Source organism: Vitis vinifera, chromosome 7 (assembly GCF_030704535.1).
Source record: "Vitis vinifera cultivar Pinot Noir 40024 chromosome 7, ASM3070453v1".
NCBI lineage: Eukaryota > Viridiplantae > Streptophyta > Magnoliopsida > Vitales > Vitaceae > Vitis > Vitis vinifera.
The window spans coordinates 12,378,578-12,403,165 of NC_081811.1; the positions used below are offsets into that span (position 1 = coordinate 12,378,578).

The 24,588-nt window shown below is 34.7% G+C and overlaps 1 protein-coding gene across 4 annotated transcripts; it reads right to left on the reverse strand.

The window, feature by feature from the left end:
* Nucleotides 1–962: 962 nt before the first annotated feature.
* On the reverse strand, nucleotides 963–20,847 carry LOC100267035 (chromatin modification-related protein EAF1 B). Of its 4 annotated transcripts, none has more exons than XR_009466037.1 (23): nucleotides 20,758–20,847; nucleotides 18,930–19,117; nucleotides 18,760–18,814; nucleotides 18,563–18,660; nucleotides 17,008–18,478; nucleotides 16,784–16,903; nucleotides 16,337–16,612; nucleotides 14,874–15,047; nucleotides 14,517–14,597; nucleotides 14,187–14,244; nucleotides 13,588–14,108; nucleotides 13,439–13,495; nucleotides 11,774–11,831; nucleotides 11,483–11,679; nucleotides 11,315–11,368; nucleotides 11,140–11,220; nucleotides 10,784–10,921; nucleotides 10,527–10,643; nucleotides 9,212–9,312; nucleotides 8,839–9,054; nucleotides 8,365–8,746; nucleotides 1,887–3,643; nucleotides 963–1,419 (listed from the first exon to the last, which is right to left on the reverse strand). XR_009466037.1 is itself a non-coding variant. In XM_059738029.1 (22 exons), the coding sequence occupies exons 2-22, from the start codon at nucleotides 19,070–19,072 to the stop codon at nucleotides 1,970–1,972; spliced, it is 6,072 nt and encodes a 2,023-aa protein (XP_059594012.1). In that variant the 5' UTR covers nucleotides 19,073–19,117; nucleotides 20,350–20,751; the 3' UTR covers nucleotides 1,390–1,969. The 4 variants fall into 4 exon arrangements, 1 of the variants encoding a protein (XP_059594012.1); XR_009466038.1 differs by having other exon boundaries at nucleotides 13,439–13,492; nucleotides 20,758–20,832; XR_009466036.1 differs by lacking the exon at nucleotides 20,758–20,847 and adding an exon at nucleotides 20,350–20,751.
* Nucleotides 20,848–24,588: the final 3,741 nt, after the last annotated feature.

Genomic DNA, 24,588 nt, shown 5'->3' on the forward strand with positions numbered 1-24,588 from the left:
TAGCATAGGAGGAAATGAATCATGAGATGTGATTTTCAGCCAAATGTAGACCTTGTTTGTGGGTTATTGAAATTATGTCCTTCACTAAAACAGTTGCATCACACCCTGCATATCATTTTCAACTAACCAAGATATTTTTGTATTTTATTCTGGATATCATTTTCAACTGACCAAGAAATATATGATACTATTTTACGTTTTCATTCAATGTCAGTGAATGTATAGATGGCCACAACACTGGATATGCAACTCTTGCCTTCCGAAATAATTAAATAAAATCAGAGCATCATGTTTTTCTTTTTTGTTTTTGATTTTTTGATTTTTTTAGCTGCTTATCATGATTATTGATTACTCTCGCACTATGGTTCTAGAAAAACAGAGGAATAAAAAATAATAAAAGAAAAATCAAATTTAATTAAATATATATATATATATATATATATATATATATATATATATATATTTGAAATAATTTATTATTATTATTTTTTCATTTTCTCTTGTTATCCTTTACTTTTTCCTTTTTTTTTTTTTTTTTGTTTTCTTTTGTGGTCATATTTTATCTCAAATTTTTTGGAAATCGAACTTAACCTAAAACTGCCAGTTTGACAACAAAGCTAGTGACTTGTGTAAAATTAACATTGCATGATTGCAATTTTACAGTGAATTGTTATGGTGTACAAAAAGAAAAGGGTTATTGAAAGAATGTACAAGATTGTTCAGTGGTAGTGAAGTCTCCTTTTCACTTTGAAATGTACATGGTTCATCCGTAAAGTTGATTTTGATTATTCATTCCCACTCCCGTCTTCATGAGCCCCGGATAACTACGCAATTGCAAATAAGATATCAAAGGCTTTTTTTTTTTTTTTTGTTTTGGCATTATGGAAATTGGGGAAACAGCTTACAAATTACAACAATTCCACAAGCGCCCATGGCAGTGACAGATGATTGTTGCAGCATCATTGATCAAGAGTGTATACACCAGAAACCTTATATTCACAAAATTTTCTAAGGCTTTTCTTTTGCCCAAATACAATGAGAGCTACACTCCCCCCTTAAATCCAAAAGGGTAATAATACATCCACTAATCTAATGGGGCAAAAAAAGGAATGAAGCTCCTCCCCCACCAAGGAGGGGAACCGGGTAAAAAGAAAAAAAAAGAAAAGAAAATGTTAAAAAAAGAAAAAAAAAGAAAAAAAAAAAAGGAAAGGAGAGATGAGACCCCTGTACACATACCTCTATATCCGTCTCTATCTTCCCCAGGCTCTCTAGACCAGTGGTAATATACATAATTCCCAAAAAAAATTATGCCCCGCCAATATTCCATCAGTTATCTCTAGCAGAACCCCTACAAATAAAAATCGCCACCTCTTTCTTTTCCATCTTCTACTAATGCCCTTGTGGAATGACCAGCTTCATCTGCATACAAAACTCAATGCCTCAATTACCTCTAATTCCATTCAAATGTGCAACAAAATGCATAGATCCCACACCAAGTAAATGACTAAAAACCCAGTTGGAAGCATTAACATAATTCAATGCAGCCGAGCATTTCCTGATGGGGATAGTTCCCAAGAGGAAGAACTAAAGGAGTGAAATTTACAAATCAAATTACAGATAGAGAGAGTCAGGAAGAGAAGCTTCCCAACATCAATTGTGCAGGACAATAAAAAAAAAAAAAATTGGATGCATGTGATGTGAAAAATAAGCATATGTCATCATCATAAGTATTAACTAAGGAATGGAGATATTATGCGTACCAATAAAAGCTATGGAATAATTGAAGATCATCAAGAAAATTGGAAAATTTTGTCAAAATGATGTAACCAATGGAGCTATATCATATGTATTTTAGATCACTACAAAGTATTTGAAATCAAAATTACCTGTACACTGCTGCCACAAAGGCATGTGGACCCAACCTGACAGGACCTACTGCTCAGAGAACTGCTCAATCCAGAAGGCTTGTTCATTCCAGTCTAGAGTTAGTGGGTCTGATATACATACTGCCTTGCCCTGGTTGCAGATGCTGCTGCTGCTGGGACTGTTGCTGTTGTGGCAGCTGTTGTTGGGGTGATTGTTGTTGTTGTGATTGTTGCTCTTGCTGCTGGTGTTGGTGTTGTTGCAGCAGGGATGGCGGTGTTGAAGGCTGCTGTAGCTGTTGTTGCTGCCACTGTGACCCGCCATTATGCGCATGAGGCAAGTTACCTGATAACTGTCTTTGGACAGGCCCACTGATGGAAGGTACTGACTCACCCCCAGCTGAGCTTGTCATTGACGGGCTCCCAATGGAACCCACTTGTGTAGCTGGATTTGTTATACCAGAATCATATAATGATTCTTTATATGATTCTGGTGCTTTCCATTGAGAAGCACTGGCAGTAGATACCATGGTAGACGATTCCATTCCAGCCTGAGACACTGCTGTTGTACTCATTTGGGACGTGTTATTCACAGGCTGTGGATCAGCTCGAGCTTGATCGGTTTGAGACTTGCTTGCACGGTCAGAATTTGCTTGACGGTTCGGTTGAAGCATTCTCTGAACATGCGGTTGAGTGTTAACCTGTTTATGGTGCGGAGACGGCTGCATCTGCAGCTGCTGGTGGTTGGAAGTCATAACTGATGGTGGAACCACTTGATGTGGAGCTGATAAGGTGGCATGACCGGATGGAACTGCTGGAACTTGGCCTTGATTGCTATTGTCAGAATGAGGAGGCATCTGCTGAAGTTGCTTTGATGAAGTGGGTGCTGGGCGCTGGGACTGGGTTGCAGACTGAGGCACTAATGGTTTAGCCGGTTGAACTGGGTTTACACCAGACCCAGAATATAGGCTTTGACCTTGCATCATATGCATAACCTGCTCGCCTTTCTCAGTGGCATGGCTTCCAGGAGCCGTTGAAAGACCATTCAGATGAGAGGGATCAACAGAAAGGCTATGATGCATCAACATGTTCCCTCTTCCCGTTCCCTTCAGAAGTTTAGCCTGCTGTTGAGATTGTGACTGTTGTCGTTGTTGAGGATGGTGCCTGCCAGTTTGTTGAAACTGCTGCTGTGGCTGTCGTTGCCTTGGCTTCCCTATCTGATTGGTCAACCCACTGGCATTTATTTGAGGGTTCCGGTTGAGCCCATGAGGTGGCAGATGATGTTTCTGCTGCTCTTGTGAGGATATGGGTGTCATTGGGGAAGATGCCGTTAGAGGTGGCAACGTCACAGGCTGAGAAGTTTGCGAATGAATCTGAGAACTATTTTGCACAGAAGATGACATGGGAAGTTGAGGCTGGGGTTGGACATGTGGCATCAAATTATTGGATGAAGCAAACTGTTGCTGCTGGTGCAACATTCGGTGCTGCAGCTGCCTTTCTTTAGCAACACGCATGGCATAGGCTTGCTGTGTGCTAGTAGTATGATTGGGGCCTTGAAGGTGAGGATGATGAGGGTTCCCAAGCACATGGGACTGTTGAGAGGACATTTGATGTTGCTGCTGGGAATGGATCGGATATGGTTGAACAGGAGGGACTGTCTGATTGGAGAAAGCAGAACCCATGCCATTGAAAGCAGGGACTCCTTGGCTGTTTCCTTGTGAGACTTGCATCTGATGCTCTGGTACCATCATTTGCCTCTGATGTTCAGGATTATGACCAGGCTATCAGACCAAAATAAGAACTGTTAAGGACTGGAAGTGATATGCCATGCAACAGTTGCTACAGAACAATGTGTCTAAATATAGAGCAGGGACACCAATTGATCATTTGGTGCCAATTTAGTGCAAATAAGCATAGAAGGATGTAAAAGTACATGACCAGTTGCCATGCCCAGAACAATATTCTTGTAATTTAGAAAAGACAACAGAAATAATTCAAGTTTATGCGCGCGCACGTGTGTGTGTGTGTGTGTGTGTGTGTGTGTGTGTATATTCAATAGGTCAATAGCTCAAGTTCATATATACTATAATATAAACAAATTAAAACACCATATGATTACTATACCATGTTATCAGAGAACAATAATTATCTACCCAGCCTGCCACCAAACCCAAATCCACCTGCCTTCTCAAGGATCAAGATCGAGGTTTTAAACCAGTTTCAATTTTCAAATCTCCTCACATCCGGGTCATTACCTACCTGGTTATTACATTCTATCAACAATTTACTAACTATTAATCAATAAGACATGACATTAAATGTATATAATATTTGAGAAACGAACTTGCTCCAGTGGAGGATAAAACAAATAACTTGTAGCACCCTCAATGAAGCCTTTTCCCAGCTATCACCATCTACCAACACATTAATTCATTTTGGAAAGTCATGTCACATTATTGGTCACTAGAAGGGAAAGGAGCTGTGTGTGAACAAAACTGTTAAGAGTAGGAATAGTGCAATTGGGAGTGACATCAAATAAATGCACCTAATTCTCTAGAAGGTTGCATGGCAAAATCTGCACCTTGGTTTAATAAAGTCATGTGAATACACATGAACTTACACAGTTATGCAAAGAAAGTTATAACATGCAAAGAGTTCAAAAATAAATACTAAACCTGCAGTTCTGATTAATCAAGTTTCTTGTATTCATTGAAACATGCTGTCAAAATACGGGCTCAATCATTATTATTTTTTTTATAAGAGAAAATACTAAATCATTATTAAATATCATTGATTAATTAGGTTGTGCATGATCAGGAAGCTATCTCACCAAGATAAGACAATAATCCAATTAAAGTAGCAAACCCATATACATTCAAGATCAACTATACTCATCTTCATAAATCAATTCTACATATATTGGACTTAAAACAAAATCCAGCTGTTACTTCAAAAAGGGCATCTTTGGGCTTATTTAGAGGAACAAATTGTGTCTTTCTTGTTACTCATAGAGCCTGCACAGTAAATTAAGGCACAAACAAAAGCAAGAAAGTTCAATCATCTCTATTGAAATAGACCCTCTCGTATACATCTTGCTAACTGATAAATTTTGTGTCTAGCATTGTTCCTTCCCCTCACCATGAGGTAGGACAACCCTAGGATGCTTGCCTACAATCAAATAGGTGGGCTAGGGTTTTTAGTTTTTAGGGTCTAAGTAGAGGGGCAAAGGATAAAATTTATGATAGAGAAAGATAAAATAAAAAATATAAAGAAAGAAGATACCAAGAAAAAGAGATAAAAACCTTAGAGTCTCACTAAGGCCTTCGAGGAGTCTCACGTAGAAAAAAATCAATTGAATCTCACCATTTAAGGATTGCAACACTTGCAAAAAACCTAATATCATCTATCATCAATTAATTACTTTGGTTTACAGTAATTAACCTTATTTATAGGCTTCTCTGAGAAATCCAAAGTCTACTAGGATTCTAACAACCTATTATATCTCTCATTCTAATTCCCCTACAACTTAATTAGCTATTCTTAATTTAACTCCAACAAATACTAATCCTAATTTAATTCCAAATAATATTAATCCTACTTTAATTAAAACTAATACTAATTCCCTTTCTTGAACATTCATCCTTATCCATTCCCCCTGACTTGAATAAAACTTGACCTCGAGTTTTAGTGATTTTCCACAGTCAATTGAAATCTTGAGTAATGCCTTCCAACCTTTCTTTTTTCGTCGACTCTTTTCCATGATAAGACAAGGCATTAAGATCTCTTGAACTTGTTCAATTTCATGCAAGGCAAGTATCAAACTTCGAAAAACTTTCAAATGTTGCAAAACAAGTCGATAGTTCTTGAAATAATTACGTGTCATCAAAAAGCTTGTGGAGAGTTGCTTCCCACACTCTTCTTGTAAATTGTCTTACAAGAAAATAAGATTCTTGAATTCCCTAAATTCAAAGGAAATTTCAGCAACTCATATTATAGAATAGGATTCTTCATGTTTGCCACCAATCATGATAATGTTTTGCCTTAGGAAATCAAGCATTGGTTCTTTTAAAGCTTTTACAACTTCTTTGAGCTCTCCTACAAGTTGTTCTAGGATTAGTTCCATTACCTCTTGCATTTTAAATTCTCATTGGCGATTTTCTCCTCCTCACTAGTAACTTCGAATTACTTCTTAGTGGGAGTATTTGATGGCCCTTCTAGTTTCAAGGATGTTAATTTTTCTTTTGGTTGCTTAAGTAGTGGAATTTCCTTCATTAGACAAAGGATATTCTTACGCCCATTGCATACAAGTGTCAAGCGTTCTTATATCCATCATGTTGAACCCTTTCATAAAAAAGTCACGGTCTTCCAAGCACCATATGGGTAACTTTCATTGGCAAAACATTACACCATATTGACAACTCAAAATTATTGTTAAAATTAAATGTCATTAGACAACAAGAACTCAGCAAAATAGATGTGTCAATTGAATGATATTTGATAGAGATTTGGATGCTCTTTTCTCTATAGATTAAGCTTCTCAACAAGTTCCTCTTAAGCTAAGTTGGAACTACTTCCTTCCTTTATCAATAATCATTGCACATAGTCTCCCTTTGGCAAGTAACATGAGTTCGGAAGATGTTAGTACATTGCCAATCCTCTTCTTCATTTAGCCTTGGTATGTTCACCAACAGTTGCATAAAAAAGTTGTAGCCTTCAACCATGGTTGCATACATTGCTCCACTCCTTTATTGCATACGCCTTCAAGCCAAGAACTTTTGCTTTTATACCAAAACTGATGTAGGACAACCCTAAGATGGTTTTCTACAATCAAATAGGTACACAAGGATTTTAATTTTTTAGGGTTTAGGTAGAGAAACAAGGGATAAAGTTTATGGTAGAGAAAAATAAAATAAAAAATATAGAGAAAGAATACACCAAGAAGAAATAGAAACTTGAGAGCCTCACTAAGGCCATTTAAGAGTCTCACCTAGAAAAAAAAAATCAATGGTGTCTCATCATTTGAGAATTGCAATACTTGCAAAAAAAAAATAATATTATTTACCATCAATCAATTACTTTGGTTTGCATCAATTAGCCTTTATTTATAAGCTTCTCTAAGAAATTCAAAGTCTACTACGGTTCTAATAGCCTATTATGACTCTAATTCTAATTCTCCTAACTTATTTAGCTACTTCTAACTAAACTCTAACAAATACTAATCCTAACTTAATTCCAAGTAATATTAATCCTACCATAATTGCAAATAATACTAATTTTCTTGATATATATCTTGGACATTCATCCTCATCAAACCCCACCCCCCACCCCCTTTTTTCTTCTTTGATGGTCAAACAAAATAATTTTGTAGATAGAACAAACTTTGTGTCTTGTGTTGTTTTCGATATCTAGAAACCTCACCTGTGGTTCAATCTTAATTGCCACATTAGTCATTGCACATTTGTACACACCTCTCACCATTCAAACCCTACTCTTTACAATTTCTCCTATAGATCTAGTATTAAAATACATAAGATTCGGAAACTAAGCCTGAAGCTTCTACCTCACATTTATAGGTCCAATACCGGATCTTGAACGTTTGCCTTTCAAAACAATAAATATTTGTAGTTGCTGCTACCTAAATAACTAGTATCCAATGATACTTCAAATATGACTATTAAAAAAAAAATCGTGATAAACTATTAATAATATAAGTGGCAGACATTTTCATACTGTTGTATTGTATTTATATACTAATCTCTAAATTAAAAAGGTCAGGTCATTATGACAGTATGTTTGCATATAGACAATAAGGCATTGGCCATCATAATCAAATTATATTAATAGCAGAATTTGTCATAAATCCTTCTTGAAAGGACCATAAATTGTCAAAACAATACACCCAACAAATAACATATCAATAGATAGCGTTGAGGCTAAAAGAACAGAAATATTGGTGGGGGATATCAAGCAGTTCAAATAGATAGTCTTACTTATTTGATAGATATTGATGTAGATATCTAAGCCAAAACAATTTATTTGTCCTACATATTCAAGCTATTGCCAAATCAATTGAAAATTTCATAACATGACTATATATTCTCAAGCAAAATATATCTTTGTTCTCAGAGAATTAATTGAAAGCAGCTATTTTCTTTCGAGCAGTATAAGTAGGAAAAACTAAGAAATGAAATGAAATAGTGAAGTACAATGCTAGGTAGTAATTTGGCTAATTTCAAATAAACTAGAATAAATGTCATTTTAGACAAATAAAATGCACTTGACCTAACCCTTCCAACCCATTGTAGCCCTAATAGCTTGGTGATGCGCAATCCAGAGGTTGAACAGAGGTTAAAGATAACTTTTTATTTCACTTTTTTGAATTTTAAAAAAAGCACAGTTGCTTGCATCTTTTTAACATCCTTGCATTTAATGTAAGCAAACTTGTGCTCACTCAACTGAGAAATTCTGCAAGTAACATACTTAAAAAGGGTAAATAACTCACCCGTATCATATGCAAAGCCTCACGAGGCCGAAACATTGAGTTTCCTTGACTAGGACTAGCTCCAGAGTGCATATTTACAGGGCTTGGCATTCCGACCATACTGGAGGAAAGCATACTTCCAGAATTCAGCATAGTTGATGAGGCAATTCCTTGAAACCCTGGCCTTGGCATTGGTATGCTTCTATTCAGCCCAGACACCACTCCCACACCATTTCCACCAGTTAGCATGCGAACACTACGATCAGTTCCTTGAAGAGTCCCAGGAACAGGCAAGCTGGGTTGCTGAATGTTCCTACTGGATAACATTGGATTATATTGTTGCATTCTTTGCTGCTCATCAACTGGTAAAGATGTGGCTCTTGGTATCGAATATCTATTATCCCTAGAAAAACATAAGACCCAACATGCTAGTACATAAGCACAATACAATGACAAGAGCAAACAGAAACCACAAGCTGTAGCATTGCAAACTACCTGACAGAAGGATTGAGTGGACCAGATGGTGATGACAAGTTACTGCCAAGAACAATGTTGGAAGACCCTTGAAGTGGAGAATTTGCACCAGAAGCAGGAAGCATTGATGCTACAGAACCCTGATTTGAAATTGCTAAACCGCTATTATGAGAACCTTGATACCCAAGGGACATAATGTCTGAGCTTGATGCAGTTGCATCACAGAGATCAAGAGGCCTTCATTAAAACAAATAAAACAAAGAAATAAAATTTCTTAACCAAGACAAATGCAATCACATTCCAGAAAATGTGAATTTAAAAAAATATTATGTGATGAAATAAGTTGAATACACTGCAGGTCTACCACTAATATGCACAATAGCACCAAACTTACGTTAGTGGACCTCCATTCAGGTTATTTGGGCAGACTTGGGTAAGCGCAAAAACGTGAGAACCGTGGACTGGTGCTAGTTGTTTAGGTTCCTGATTATCATTCTTCACAAAAAGCAAAATAAGACAGAAGCAAAGTCATGAAAGAATTCAAAATTCAAAGTAACAAGAACACCAAGTGAACTTATAAGGTTGTTTTCAGATTTTATGATTGTAGATTCCACCTTCCCCAAGATCAACATAATGCTTCAATTTTATTTTATTCCCTTCTAATCTCAAATCAAGCATTGCAAAATGTCAATCTCAAAGCCATGTACCAAACAAAACAAGGAAAAAGTAAATTGGGTAAAGAGAGACAAAAAGGGGGATCAATGAAGAAGTACATTGAGTTGAGATAGATGAAAAAGGGGGTTCAATTTCTATTTTAATGTAAATGGACAAAAAAGAAAACAGCATTACAGATTTGGATTTGTGCATGTATATGTGCAATGACAGAGCCAGGAAATAAGTTGGGGGGTTTGGGGAGGGAGCAAGATCTAGGAATTTATTTGAGGGGACAAAAGTAGAACAACTTGCTTGTGTAGCCTACTGGTAACCATGAAATTCATGTGTAACCCAATGAGAAAGGGATCAGATCCCTTGGTGCCCACTTGCTCCCCATGTATCATATGGCTCCACCACTATATACACAAGTGCACAGTTTTCTGTGCTTTTTAGTATTCAACAAGGTTTTGAAACTTTTTTTTTTTTTATTTTTTATATCAACAAGGTTTTGAAACTTAAAAGTTCACATTTTTCCAGTACATCTACGAATTTGAATCCCAATAATGGTCAAAACAAGTACAAAACAAAAATTTGAAATGTAAATGTGCAATAGATTTCAGTGCTCTTGCATGAAAAATTTATATAGACCTCAGAAGTTCTTTGAACTTCTACATTATATAGAGTTGATTAATATGGAAAATCAATCATTTTAAATACAGGGCATGCCAACATTCCATAATATGGTAACAAGAACGGAACAACAAAATACTAACACTAGCTATTCCAGAAACCAGCAAACTGAAGCACAGAAATGACCTCAATCATAGAGAAGAAAAGAGTATGGAAATGTTGAAGTAACTAAGTTCGATTCTGGGACAAACGAATACTAATAAAAAAATGCTTCAAGAAATTACCTTTGAAGAAAGAGAGTATATTCCAATTCAAACAGTTTATTTAAGAAAAGGCATCAATAGAAGCAGTATCAGTATTTGGCTAAAATCTAGCAATATGTTTGTGCCAGGATGGATACAACTAGTACACTTCAAGGCACATACCTGACTCCTTCGATAATGATGCTGCTGCCCAATCAAAATGATTTTCTCAAAGTGAGACTTGAGGGTTTCCTCTAGCATCGGCCCCTGCAAATGTTGAAACAACTGTCTGGCACTGCCCTGAGCAAGTGTAGAAACAGAGATAAATTCAAACAGCTAAAATTAGCTCAATGTCAACAGTCTACAAGTTTACATCAATACAAAAAAATAAAAAAGGAACTATTTCTAACTTGTCAAAAAGGGAAAATCAAAATTCTTACCTTTGGAATGCCAGGCAATGTAGATGGATAAGGCTGAGATGACCCTGAATCTTCAGCACTATCAGCCCCATCACCAGCAGTCCTATCCATTAAAATTTTGTGCCGCTCCTTGCATTCCTTAGGCTTGCGGAAGATGCACTGGATATGTTGCACATGTCATTAAGATTGCAATTCCAACATCCAGGAGAAAAAAAAAACACAAAAGAAAAGGAATAAACACCAAGGAATCGGCAAGGAATTGGCACTTTTTCTGGAATAGAAACGTACAGCATAAACCAGTTTTAGATGATCTAAAACAAGACATAACTTGGGCCCAAAAGAAGTCTATATGAGAAACAACTTTAACTAACATTTACCTTGAATTGGAGAGTGCTGTTGATAGCATCACTTACAAGCTCCCAATTTGCACCCATATCATGTACAAGGACCACAAGTGCCTATAATAATAACACTAGTAAAACTTCAGCACTTTTACTTTCTATCACTAAGAATAAAAAAGACAACATCAGAAAAAGAAAAAGGAAGAATAACCTGATCTTCAAAGACAGACCATGGACTTCCTGAACCTGGCTGCCCCGCAGGCAACTGCAGATAAATTCGAATGCTTAACTACGTGGTGAAATTTATGTTCAAAAGAAGGTACGCCATAAAAAATGGGAACAAGTTGAGAGCATATGGCCAAGTAGGCCATGTAAGTACCTTCAATCCTTTAGCTTTCCTGCCCCGATCCCGAACACCAATCATCCGGATGATTTTATTTGGGTTGGACATATTACTCATTTGAGACGCCACTGGAGAAGGAATTGACCCGCTCATTGGAGTAATGTTATCAAAAGTATTATCTACTGAATGCTTTATTATCTTCGGTTTCTTTGAATTATGTTGCCCAAATAAACCTGCAGGGAAGACATTTGAAAATGTAAAAGATAGATAACCAACAGAATGTCCAACCGACCATTGAAGCATACATGAGGAGGAAAAGTGTTTTACCACTGCTTCCATTAGATTCAAAATGATGACCCTCTGATCTCTTTTTTGAATGATCCCTCTGCATTTCAAAGGACATCATAAAGCATTCAATGACTGCCTCAGAAAACAATATAGGATGCATACTTTTGGCAGACCAAATGAATCAATGAGGAAGGTGGAGTCTGATCCAGAGAAAAATTCAATTAAAGAAGCAAGGAATAAAACAGGAAGGAGCATTGATATGATAAATAGCATAATTCTGCATGCCACTAATAGAACAGTGTGCATTTCACACCATTCATATTATTATAACGAGGAAGATGCCAGTTTGGTCTCTCTGTAATGGAACTTTCAAAAGTTAACCTCCAAATCTACTTCATTCTCACCATCTAATCCACAACTCCATATATTTATATTTATTTAGGCTAATTCCATGTATTTATAGGTTGTAAGTTTTTAATATTTTTAGGAACTTAAATACTAAAGCAGGTGATCTGTTTCAATTTGAGACGGTTAATATATGAATGACCCATATTTTTCGTCCACCGTAACTTTTTACAGATGCACCAATATAATCAACATATTAGTGTTTCTTTTGTGTTTTTTGGTTACAACTGCTATAGATTATATAGATAGATAGATAGATAGATAGATACATGCACCCATGAATGTGTGCATGGCGGTCCATGCACATAATATACACCTTACAAATCTTTTTTATTTGTTTTGATAGGTAATATACAACTTACAAATTTATCAATATGAATCAATAATTAACAAAAATAAAAATGTCAAAAATCTTACCATTAAACTAAAAGACATTTTCTTACTCCACTAACTAGAACTATAACCACATTATATCTTAGTCACAGTTACAATGGTTTATTGATCTTCTCTTTTACCCAGCAAAGGATATACACCTCGTAAAAATCCTTGATTAAAAACTTTCATTCTTATGCAAAGCATTTTTAGAGGGTTTACAAGGATAAAAGCTAGGATAAAAAGAATGTGGATCAAGAAAGTGAGCAAATTGTGTGATGGTTTAGGATTAAATATAAAATAAAATAAAAAGGTTTCACCTAACCATTTGACAGTTAATTTCATCTTCCCAATTCCAAAAATGCAACAAAAAGAACCCATTCTATGGTTCCTGTAATTTGAAAAATATTCTCTATCGATTCTTTCACCTCCTCTCATTTTTTAAGTCACAGTTACCTGACTTTATAATACATTTCTCCACCAATATACTTGTACTAATCTAGTCAAAGCCCCAGCTCTACCGAACAGAGGCAGACAGGACTAATAAACAAATATCTAGGGAGACATTTTACATATTATCATAAGTTCTTAATGATAAGATTCTGAATAACTGAGAACTCAAGAATCAAACAACTAAAGGAATGCACAAAAACAGGTCAACATAGCAATAACAAGGAACTATAATGCCCTTCTAAATGAGATTACCATCAGAAGCCAAATAGTACATTGATAGATCACATATATCCAAATCCAAAGAGCCATACCAACTCTATTATTGACATCCTTACTACCTAAAACATATTTTTGTTAAATCATCAAAATCAGATAGTCATGTCAGTGATTTGGATTGTTGAAAAAACCAGATGCATTGTCTATCAAGCAAATCTACTCAATCCACCAAATAAAAAAAAAAATTTTAAAAATCACCTGTTCATTATGAACAGTGGAATCAAGCTGCCATCTCTGCTCATAAGTGGAACCCTGCTACAATGCATAATCCAGGCAACTTAACCAATGATAAAAAGGGAGAATACAGTAAGGCCCTAGTGCACATTGAAATATGAGTTTAAATATACCAGATGTTTTGCCTTCTTCTTCTTTTTAGGTTTAGTTGAAACTTCTGCAGAATCAAATGGTAACTGCTTTTCAAAGTCCACCACTGACTCGACCTCCAAACTTTTCTGGATCTGGGATCCACCGTGTAGAGTGCTCTGATCATCCTGAAAAGAACTAGTATCTCCACTAGAAGCATCCGTTTTATTTGGAGCCTGCACACAACCAGTCACTCCAGCCCCAAAAGGACTCAGCCCCCTTTGCCTTGAAGCAGTGCGTACACGTTTTGTTGGAATTGAACCAACATTAAGACTATTGGCAGGCCTCTTTCCCATGAATGCAGATTGTTGAGCCCCAATTGTGCAGTGTCCATAAGGAAAATCAGATCCCATTTCATATGGCCTAGCATTGTACGGCTTTATTGAGTTTTTCTTTTTCTTCTGGGAATATTTTGATGGCTTGCTACCTTCAAATCCACCTGGCAAATAATAAGTGCTTGTTTCTCCTTCATCTTCATCATAGCAATTCTCTTGAGATCCAAACTCTGGATTAGGAACTGATCGGGTCAGTAACATAAAATTAAAACAAGATAGAAATAAATCACAACAGCCTCCAGCAATACCTGCTACAGGATCATACATAGATGTTTCAACTTCCTCTTGCATGCTACTACCAGTTTTCTGCAATAATTATCATGCCAATAAATAAGCTACAAAAACACACACACTATGCAGTTTAGAAATAACTGCATTTAATAATCTTAAGAATACTATAAACACCTTTCAATTAAAATATGAACATCATTTCTAAGAACAGTGGCAACAGATGTGTGGATTTACCAAGAGAGAAAAGAAAAGGTAAATCGCAATCTCCACAACAGGAATGTGATTCCACATATTAGCAGGAAGGAACAGAGAACACACATACAACACGTTGATGATTATATGCTTACCTCACATTGCACCAAATGGGACTCAATAGATTTTCTGTAGGTTTCCATCGCACCAGCAGGAACTGTGTAAAAGAGGCTTTCCTGCCAAAGTAGAAACTCGATGTGTAATTAATGTTGTACCCATAGCCAAAACTAGATAGAAAAAGAAAACAGTCGAGATATGCAAGAATTTTCTCTTCATGAGAGAATCAAGGTGGTCTTTCAAGATAACGGAGACAGTCTACTTAACAGAATTAATAGATTGATGGGCATTAGTGTGTGTTTGTGAGTTCATGCATATGGAGAGAGAGAGGCTTCCATGGCCAATATCAAGGAGGTTAACTAAATATGCAAAGTATGAGGTGACTTGGTTCATACTTCAGTGAAGCGACCCTCCCATAACATGTCAACAATGCCTGAATCAGATAGCCTTTCAGGAGTCAACGGCGCTTCTGCTTGGACAGGAGGAACAAGGGAGTTGTTATATTTCAAGAATCTTACAGCATAAGCCTGAACAGTTTTTCCAGGATGCTCCAGTTTTTTGCTAGCCTCCTGCCCAAGACCACCACATCTGTGAGTACTATATATCACAAAAGATAAGAGAAAATTTTGATGTTTCAGAGGAAATAATGTATCTATGGATCACCATGAAGAGACCATAAGGGCAGAGCTTATGACAATTCACAGACAACCCAATTTGCAGTCTTTTTTTTTTTTTTTCTTATGATAGGTAGACAGCCCAATTTGCAATCTATATCAATAACTCCAGACAATGAAGCCTTCTAAAGCTACATGATGAAATCATTCAGCTCAAACATGATGGTAGGCATCTTATCAGAAGCTACAATGCAAAAGCTTTGTTCAATCATCATAGAAGTGTCTGATTGTCACAGAAGAATGACGTGTGCAAGGATACTTATGCAACCAAATTTGAAAGTTAAATCAACAAACCGATGGAATCCAGGAGACACTGATTGTTATTCATTACAATCAGAAAACAACAAAATCTAATAATATCTAAGTGCATTTTTTACTCCACTAAAGGAATTAAAAAATTTAATCAGCCTCCCAAGTCCTTTAAAGAATTCATTTTTGCTTTAAATATATTAAAAAAACCCAACAGTTGGTGAAAAATTAAAGAAGAAAAATCTATAGGCCACCTTTAAAATAGAATGCAGCATGAAATATTTAGAATGCTTCCGCAAGTTAATGTAGTACCAGATTTAGCTTTGAAATAGTAAAGATCTAATAGCATATTTACTAAATGCTGCATAGCTCACAAAATGGCATATAAATTTTTTTTTTTTTCCCTTTTGTGATAGGTAAAATCAAAACTGAATATAGGACAAAATGGCAGCATAAATTGACACTTCAAAGAAACCAATGAGCTAGGACAATATACTGTTGATCCATGTCTACAGTGTTCCAAACCATCTATCTACAGTTGTCCATGGTTACATCTTTTTTCCTTCCTTTCCTTTGTATCTTCTCTATCTTTACAAATAATGTTTTCCTTTCCAATTCATCTAAATACCTTCCAATTCTATACCATCAATGTATCTGTTCCTCTACCTTTCATACAAAAATTTCCCCTTCTTATTCATCAAATGGAGGTACCTTTACATAAGTAACAGGAAATTCAATCCTGAAATTGAAGACAAAAGAAACCATAGCCAACCAGCCATCTATTTTGACAAATTAAATGGTAAAATGAGGGGAAAGAAAGAAAAATAATCACTACCACCAACAGATAAAACAATAAAATAGCATGACAAATATATAACTGAAAACCTACAATAGAGCAGTGACCAAAAAAGAAGGTCAAAGTAAATAATCATCACCATATTGGCTTCTCCAATCTTGTCCACAGGAACTTCATTTCCATCGATCCTCCTTGATCCCACCAACTCATATTTGCAGTTTTTTGGACCAACACCTAGATCATCACCATGTAGAAGAACCTCTGCTGAATGCCAAAATTGCATGACTGCCTTTGCCAAGGCATGAGCTACTTTCTTTTGCTTCTGAAATTGTTTTTGTGCTTCAAATCTCAACCGAGAAGAAAAAGAAACGCGATAACAGATTTGGGCAGCAGTAGTTATCTTCCATAAACGCTCCTATATGTGAATGAGAAAAAGAAAGGGTAAGTTTGAAAGACATGAAGTTGGAAATTCCAGTTACAGTATTTTTCTTTTAGATAAAAAAGAAGAGGAAAAACAAAGAATAAAAGGTAGAATACATCTGTGTGTGTGTTTGTGTTAGGGGAAGATGATCATGTGTAATCAGACCTGCGCAAAATCATTTGCCAACCATGCCATTTCCTCAAGGACAAAATCCCAGTGAGATTTTCTGTGATACTCCAAAGGTAATGCACCAACAGATAATTCAGCAATCCTCTTGCGCTTAGCCTGTTTATTACATTGTCAGACCTTCAGAGCCTAATGAATAAAAGAATGTGCATTCCAGGTTTATCAAATTACAGATCATAATCAAAAGAAAATAAAGAAGCAACCTCAATGATTCGAGCCTCTTCCAAAATTGAATCCTCATGTGCCTTATCCATGATTCTCAAGCGGTTTCCAGCACAAGTTTGAAGATCTGGGGCAGCAAAGGAGCCCTTCCTGGACAAAGTAGCTTCAGGAAGCTCACAAATTGAGGAACCCATAGAACCCTGAGGTCTACCAGTGGACAAACCTTCTTTGGTGGGATTGGAATTATCACCAGGCATATCACCTGGTTTTCTATCTGTATTTGACACAGAATAGTCATTCTGTTCCATTCCCTGAATATTAGAAGGATGCTTAACCTCATTTTGTGAGCCAGATTGACTTCTATGTATTTCTTCCTCAACTACAACTACGGAACCATTCCCCTTGTGGTTTTGATGCACAGAATCAAGAGCATCATTGATAAGAGCACAACAATCAACATCCTTAGCCTCATTCACTTCTTTAACCATTTCATCACCTGCAATATTTGGTGTTCCTTCAAATGCTAACATTTGCTCACTAGGATTTCCATTAGAATCAACATTCTTTGGAACAGTACACTGATCACTATCATTATTCCCATCTATGCTAAGGCTAGTTTGGGTGCAAGAGGACTCTGAGTCTAAACCCTTTGTGCCAAATGCTGCACCACTATTTTGACCTTCATTTGGTAAAATTTTTCTCTCTCTTTTAAGGTTGCTGAAACCATTCAGCTGACCAGAACTTGTTTCATTTTCACTTTTTACAGTAGCCGCAGAAGGAAGACATTCAGGCCCTGCAGAAACTACCTGTTCCCTTCCTCCAACTGGATCAGGATCTGCAGATGCTACGTCAGTAAGAGTTTGCTGAATGTCAACTTGCACAGATTGAATATGTTGGTTATCCCACTTGGACGATGTAGTATCAAAGTTAGTTTCAGGCACACTGCCTTTTGTGAGGCTGCTAGTTGCTTCCACAGCCCGCACACTATCCAGCACCATATCCAACTGATTCTCAGGAGCTACAACCTTAAATACCACGTCACCATTTGAACTTATAGATTTGGGATCAGAAATGGGAGAAACGTTATGATCCTTCTGATTGTTGAAGTTCGTTTCAGATATTGACCCCTTTGCATCCCTTGAACCATGGCGAGCAGGCAAAGAAGAACCATGGCCACCACGAGATGGAACTATATCAGCAGAACTTGATCGAGCACCATCACGATTTGATCTGGACCTATTTCTTCGAGCATATGGACGAAAAATAGCTGAATCTTCAGATTCCTTTGCATTTTGGCTCCCATCTACCTGGGATGACTGTTCTGATGGAACAATGTTGTTCCTTCTACTAGGATGTAGGGAGTTCCTATCAAGTATCTCATTTTCACCATCAAAAAGCAAGAGATTATCAGCACTATTTGGTTCACAAACTGTAGGCCCCCCTGGTCTGCCACTACTTTCAACAGAATCGCCATGAGGTGAGGCAGTCAACGCAAAACTGCCTTTTGCTTCACTGTTACAAGAACATCATCTAGTTCAATAAAAATAATGCAGGTCATCCACAATTTTTTAATTTGCATCTATAAGAAAGAATAACCTGGTAACAATATGTTCAGGATGCTGATCTGTGAGGGAAGTAGACTGGACGCTAACTGAAGCTGCATGTCCAAGTTTGAAATCCAAAGGATTGCCACCCTGCAGGTAAGGAGCATTTAATCACCTGGATATGCTCAAAATAATATTTGCTTTGATAATAAGAGAAGATAAAAGCAAGGAGGGATTAAATAAACATACTTTCTCAAGAAACTCTAGCTCTCTTCTCCTTTCTTCACGAACATCATACTCCTGCCTGTAACCAACAAATAATAGTTTGCTTCATTTACACTAACAGTATTATATCTATATATATAAACAGAACTTCAAAATGGGCTAGGGTTAAATAAAAAGGAACATCCCAGTAGTACCTAAGCTCTGCTTGAGCCTTTTCAATTGCTGCTCGGCGTGGAGAGGGTTTGCTACCAATTCCAACTCCACCGTCAACAACACCTCCCATGGAATCAACTTCTGCATTTACTAAGATAGCAGTTCCTGAGCTACATCCATGCATTCCTATCTTAACTACAACTTTTCCCTTCCCATCGATTTAAGAAATCTATCAAATCCATAAAACCAAAAAACAGTGGGGGTCAGACAAAAATGAGAAGTCGATAGGGAAAAGGCATAATTAGTGAAAACTAAGTGTAATGGCCCATGAATGAATGAACATTTTAGGCCTCCTATAAACTGAGAAATTTGCAGCAGCCGATAAACATGCTGATGCTCACAAGCACACTTGGAATGAATCTCCTTATTTGAATGAAGATTCAAGCTTGTAAAAATTCACATGATTCAACCAAGGAGACAAGATCAATCTACTAGCATGACACCTTAAGATAATACCATTAAAATAATCCAGGAAAATAGGTTTTGAGAGAATAATCATTCATTTTATGAAATGAGAGGATTATACATAAATTATCCATTATCATCCCAACCATGTCATACATAATACAGGTCCTATTGCTGTGCTAAATAATCCATAATTATACATTCCCTTGCAGTTCTATGTGTATAGAAAAACTAAATAAATAAATAATCAATGATGACTGCTTTATATTCAAATACATGCTTGCCCTTAAAGTTCTCTATGTAAGATGTCCCAGAACAAAGAGCAAACACCAAGAATATGAGTTCAGCAAGACTGTAAAAAATTTACAGTCACTGCCTATGATGATCAAGCAAGGGATTTTGACACTCATGCACAAAACCCTAATGTCAACCCTAACTAATCACCCAATTAATATCAAAGATGAGTAACACCCAGGTAGTAAAAACATGCATCCATTATAAGTAATAACTATCAGTCTATCACAGAAACAAACTCTCAATGCCATACACACATTGACACACCACACGTTCAGAAAGATTAATGATGACACAAAGAAATCATGTCTTAAATCAGAATTATGACAGGAGCCAGACACATACAACATATGATCAAATTTAACAAGAAAAGAACCTTAATGCCATCATGCAATAAAATTCCCTGAAAGGGTAAGACAAATTGTTCTCATAATAAACCCAAATGTTGCCAATTAACATACATTAAAAGCATGAAACTATCACACAAAGATGGTAACTCTTACATGACAAACACAAAGACAACCAAAAAGAGTACCCCTATACAAAATGTGATCAAATTTCCAAAAAAGAACACAAGAATTGTAATGAAAACAAACTTGAACGTTGCCAATTCACAAACCAATCCACTCCAAATAGCAATGCCAAATGCTAAATGATAGTAACAACACTACGAGAACAACAACAACACTACAAATTATTTACATGTTAGCATCAACAGAGACTAAGCCGCTGGGAGCCACAATTCTCATGGAAATCCCATGAGGTATGGAGCACCAACAAGTACAGGCTCAGTCACATGGTGACGGGACAGAGGAGAAGGGTTGCCCATGCCCGCGCTCCGGGACTCAAAACGCAGCGTTTTGGGGGCGGAGACACCCTCCAATCAGCGAATTGCGATTCCACAATCCGTGTCACAGCTGCGAGTTCCAGATTCGAGAGGCACCAAACCCTATTCAGGGGACTTGAATTTCATTTGAGAAATGTTGGTCTCTTTAGGGATTACACGTTACATTTACGTATTGGAGTTATTGTATGGTTCAGTGAGAAGACGAAGAGGAACGCGAAGCAGAAGAAATTGGGGATTAGGGTTAGGGTTAGGGTTAGGGTTACCTGGTGCTGAATGACGCGGTCGTTTCTTCTCTATCTCTCTCTCCTCTTCTTTCTCTCTTTCTCTCTCCTGAGGCCAACGTGAGAGAAACCTTTTTAGATTTTTATTTAATTTATTCCATTTTCTTTAAATCCTTTTACTTTTCGTATTCTTAAAATTGACACCGAACCATGTTGCATTGATCTTTCGTGAAATTTTATTTTCCTCCCTTGTAAGTTTCATATCTACAAATTCTTTCATTATTTTATGAAAAAAAAAAAATCAAAAATCAAAAAATTAGTTTTAACTCCCTTTGGATTCTTAGACAAACGGCTTATTTCAAAATTAATTTTAATCTAATTATTTTTTTGATTTAGAAAATATTAACACAATTTGAAAACATTTTTTTATTTAGAACATCTTTTAATTTTTGTTTTTAAAATGAGAAATTTCATATACAAGTGATATCGATTTTACCTTATGTTATTAAATATCATTTTCATGAATTTTTGAATTTGAGGTAATTAAAAAAATTTTATAGTTCAATATTTAAAAAAAATAAAATCATTATTCTTTTTTCAAGGTAAATCTCAATGAGTTCTTGTATCTTATTAATATTTTGAAAAGAGAAAACAAAAAGCATAGGTGTTTGTTTTTTTGGCTTAATTCTAAATATAACTTAAAACTATATAATATTTAATAATGTTAAGTATTAAGTTGTTTATTTTTATAATATTTTATTTCTATTAAATATTAAAAAAAATAATATGTTACTTTTTTATTTAGAAAAGTTAAATATTTTAGTTCTTTCTATTCGACCAAAAATTTATAATAAGTCATGAAAAAAAACAAACAACTTAAAATCTAAAAATAAATTATTTTCAATAAAAAGCTAAAAAAAACAAACATCCTCTAATTTTTTATTATTAACATAAGTTAAACAATAGTAAAAATATTTTTTAAAATAAAACATTAATGATATTAGTGATTTTATAGTCCAAATTTATGGAGAGCATTTGGTGTTCCAAGACCTCATATGAAATACTACTATGATTTAGAAGTATTAAGGGTAATTTGATAATTTTTGAAACTTCAAGGATTTTGTGTGCAATAATTACTAATAGTTTGTTATAGAAAAACACATATAAATACTACACACTTTAACAAGCTCTTAAATAAGGCATAGAGATTGTTTTTGCAAGAATGTAAGAGAGTCTTATCATATTTGTCGAATAGCCAATTCTAAAATAATATTACTATATCGATCAGAGATCAATATGACAAAGATAAAAGGCATACGATAGCTGAAATGCTAATATAATTTAAAGGTATTATAGGTAGATTGTATAATTTTCAAAACTTTAAGGACTTTGTGTGCAAGTCTTTTGGAATTATTTAATTATCAATCATCTTTTCCTATAAAAACACATACATGTAAATTCTAGGCACGTTAACAAGTGTTTGAATGGAGTTCTTAAATAAGGCATAAGCTTTGTTTTTGCAAGAATTTAAAAGAGTGTTATTATGTTTGTTGGGGTAGTCAATTTTGAAAAAAAAAACCTTCATTATGTTTATTGAGTAGTCAATTTTGAAAAAGATTTTATTATGTTTATTGAGTAGTCGATTTTGAAAATTTAGACTAAATGAGTCTTTTTTTTAAAAAAAACTTAAACTTTGATAATCACGTGATTTTCTTTTAATTATGATTCTTTTTAAAAAAAATGTACTTGAATACAATTATATCTATACATTTTGGGTTCTTAAATAATGTCTTTAAACAACGTAAAACATTTCATTTCACAAAATTGAAATGATGCGTAGCTTAAAATAAAAAATGATTTTAATAAATTAATTTATTGAGTTAAAATAAATTCATAATTTAACTTAAAAATCAATTTTAATTATTGAATAATAAGTATTAAATCTTACAATATACTCCCATGGTTATGGTCCTTATGGATTTTTTCTTTTCATCGAAATAACATACTTAAAAGGAAACTTTTGTTAATCATTTTAAACAAACTCTTATTTTTTCATCGAAACAAAATTCAATGACAGATTATTTGAAATAATTTCTAAAGGCTTTTATAAATATTTATAATTTTCTCTTGATTGTTTGGCTCTAGACGTTTATTTATTTATTTTTGATGTTATAAAACATATAAATACAAAATTCAAATGCATTTTTGAACCAGGTACAAGTGTACAACACATAAATCCCCAATTTTGGGGCAAATTTTACATGCAGATGTATATGAAGGGTCACTTTATAATTTCTGAAACTTTAAGGGATGTATGTGTAATTGTTCTCTTTAGGTATATAATTACTGTATTTTATACTTATCAACTTTTTTGTAATTACAACTCCCCTTTTGAGTAAAAAGCCTTTTAGTTTTGCAAGAAAATAAATGTCATTAGAGACTAGTAGAGGAATATTTAGTGAACTTGGATGGAAATATATTAAGGGGAATTCCTAACATTAAAATAAAAAACATAATCTTCTCTCATATATATGGTTGGTTGGTTACAAGCATTTTTTTTGGTTATAGAAATGTGCTTAAATGCAAGTTGACATTAATTAATTTCTTTTCTTGGATTGTTTAATAGGAGACAACATAAATACACTTATTTTTCCAAGAAAAAAAAATTAATGTTACATGTCATTCTACTTGTTAAAACAACAATTTTCTCTTATCTATATGCTTACGAATATTTTTCGGTTATAAAAACGTGCTTAAATGCAACTTCTCTTTAATTAAGTTTTTTTCTTGGATTTTTTTAATTAAATACACTTATTTTTTCAAGAAAATAAAAATAATATCACATGTCACTCTCGTTAAAGAGATGATTTGATAAGCTTGATTGAAGAAAAATTACGCGGTAATGAAAAGTGTGTTTCTATACACTCAAAGGAAAAAAATTATAAAATAGGAATTCAAGTTAATAAATATAATTTCAAATAACAATTTTAAAATAATTAGCATTTTATACTTTTTTTTTTTTTGTCAAATGTAATACCTTTGGCCATTCAAGTACTACCTTTTAATGATGCATGTATTGCCTTCAGCTTATGTATTACTTTTTAACTAATTAGTACATGAAACTTAAATTATTTTTAAGGGGACATATTTTATAATTATTTTTATATGAATGTATGCAAATTCACTTTTTCCTTTCTTTTTTGGCTCTATTGAAGTTATGTTTATAAATGCAACTCATTTAAGCTAAATTCTTTAGTAGGTTTCCTAACAAAAGAAAATACGTACCATATAATTCAAAAAGGGAATTCTAGATCTCAATCGAGAAGTAATGTGGGATAATTTTATGTAACAACCAGAGAAATTAAAATCTTAGTATAGTAATTAATTTCTTAATAAGTAGAATAAATAGGAAAGTTAAATTAGTAAAAATTCAATTAATAACATCATGAAGCTAGCAAATAATGATCATAAATAATGGTAAAAACAAAAATGGGACAAACTCTTGCAACTATATTGGAATAACTCTAGAAATAATCTAAAATTTTGTAATATAGAATGTAAATGAATTAAGTTCCATATAAATCGAATGAAATTGGGTAATTTTAATAAACTTTTGAGTTAAAAATGAAGTAAATTACCCTCAAAATTACACAAATTAGTTAACAAAGGTAAACATTAACTTCGACTATTAGTAGAAGTATAATTAATTTAAGGGTTGTCAAATGTATCACACACATCACATCTATGAAAAAAAAATAATTAGGCACTACTTGAAATTTGGTGGCAATCAAGGGCATTTTACTCACTTCCTTGTTTAAGAAAAAAAATATTTAAATTGAGTGATAATTGCAAAGAAAGTATGAAAAAGAGAAT

Bases quoted from the DNA above. Each gene is read 5' to 3' on its own strand.
- LOC100267035 (XM_059738029.1), bottom strand. From the start codon at position 19,072: ATGCATGGATGTAGCTCAGGAACTGCTATCTTAGTAAATGCAGAAGTT. The intron at 18,815-18,929 runs GTACTACTGGGA...TGTTGGTTACAG, and splicing joins AAGGCTCAAGCAGAGCTTAG to GCAGGAGTATGATGTTCGTG. The intron at 3,644-8,364 runs GTGAGTTATTTA...TTGGTCTGATAG, and splicing joins AGGCTTTGCATATGATACGG to CCTGGTCATAATCCTGAACA.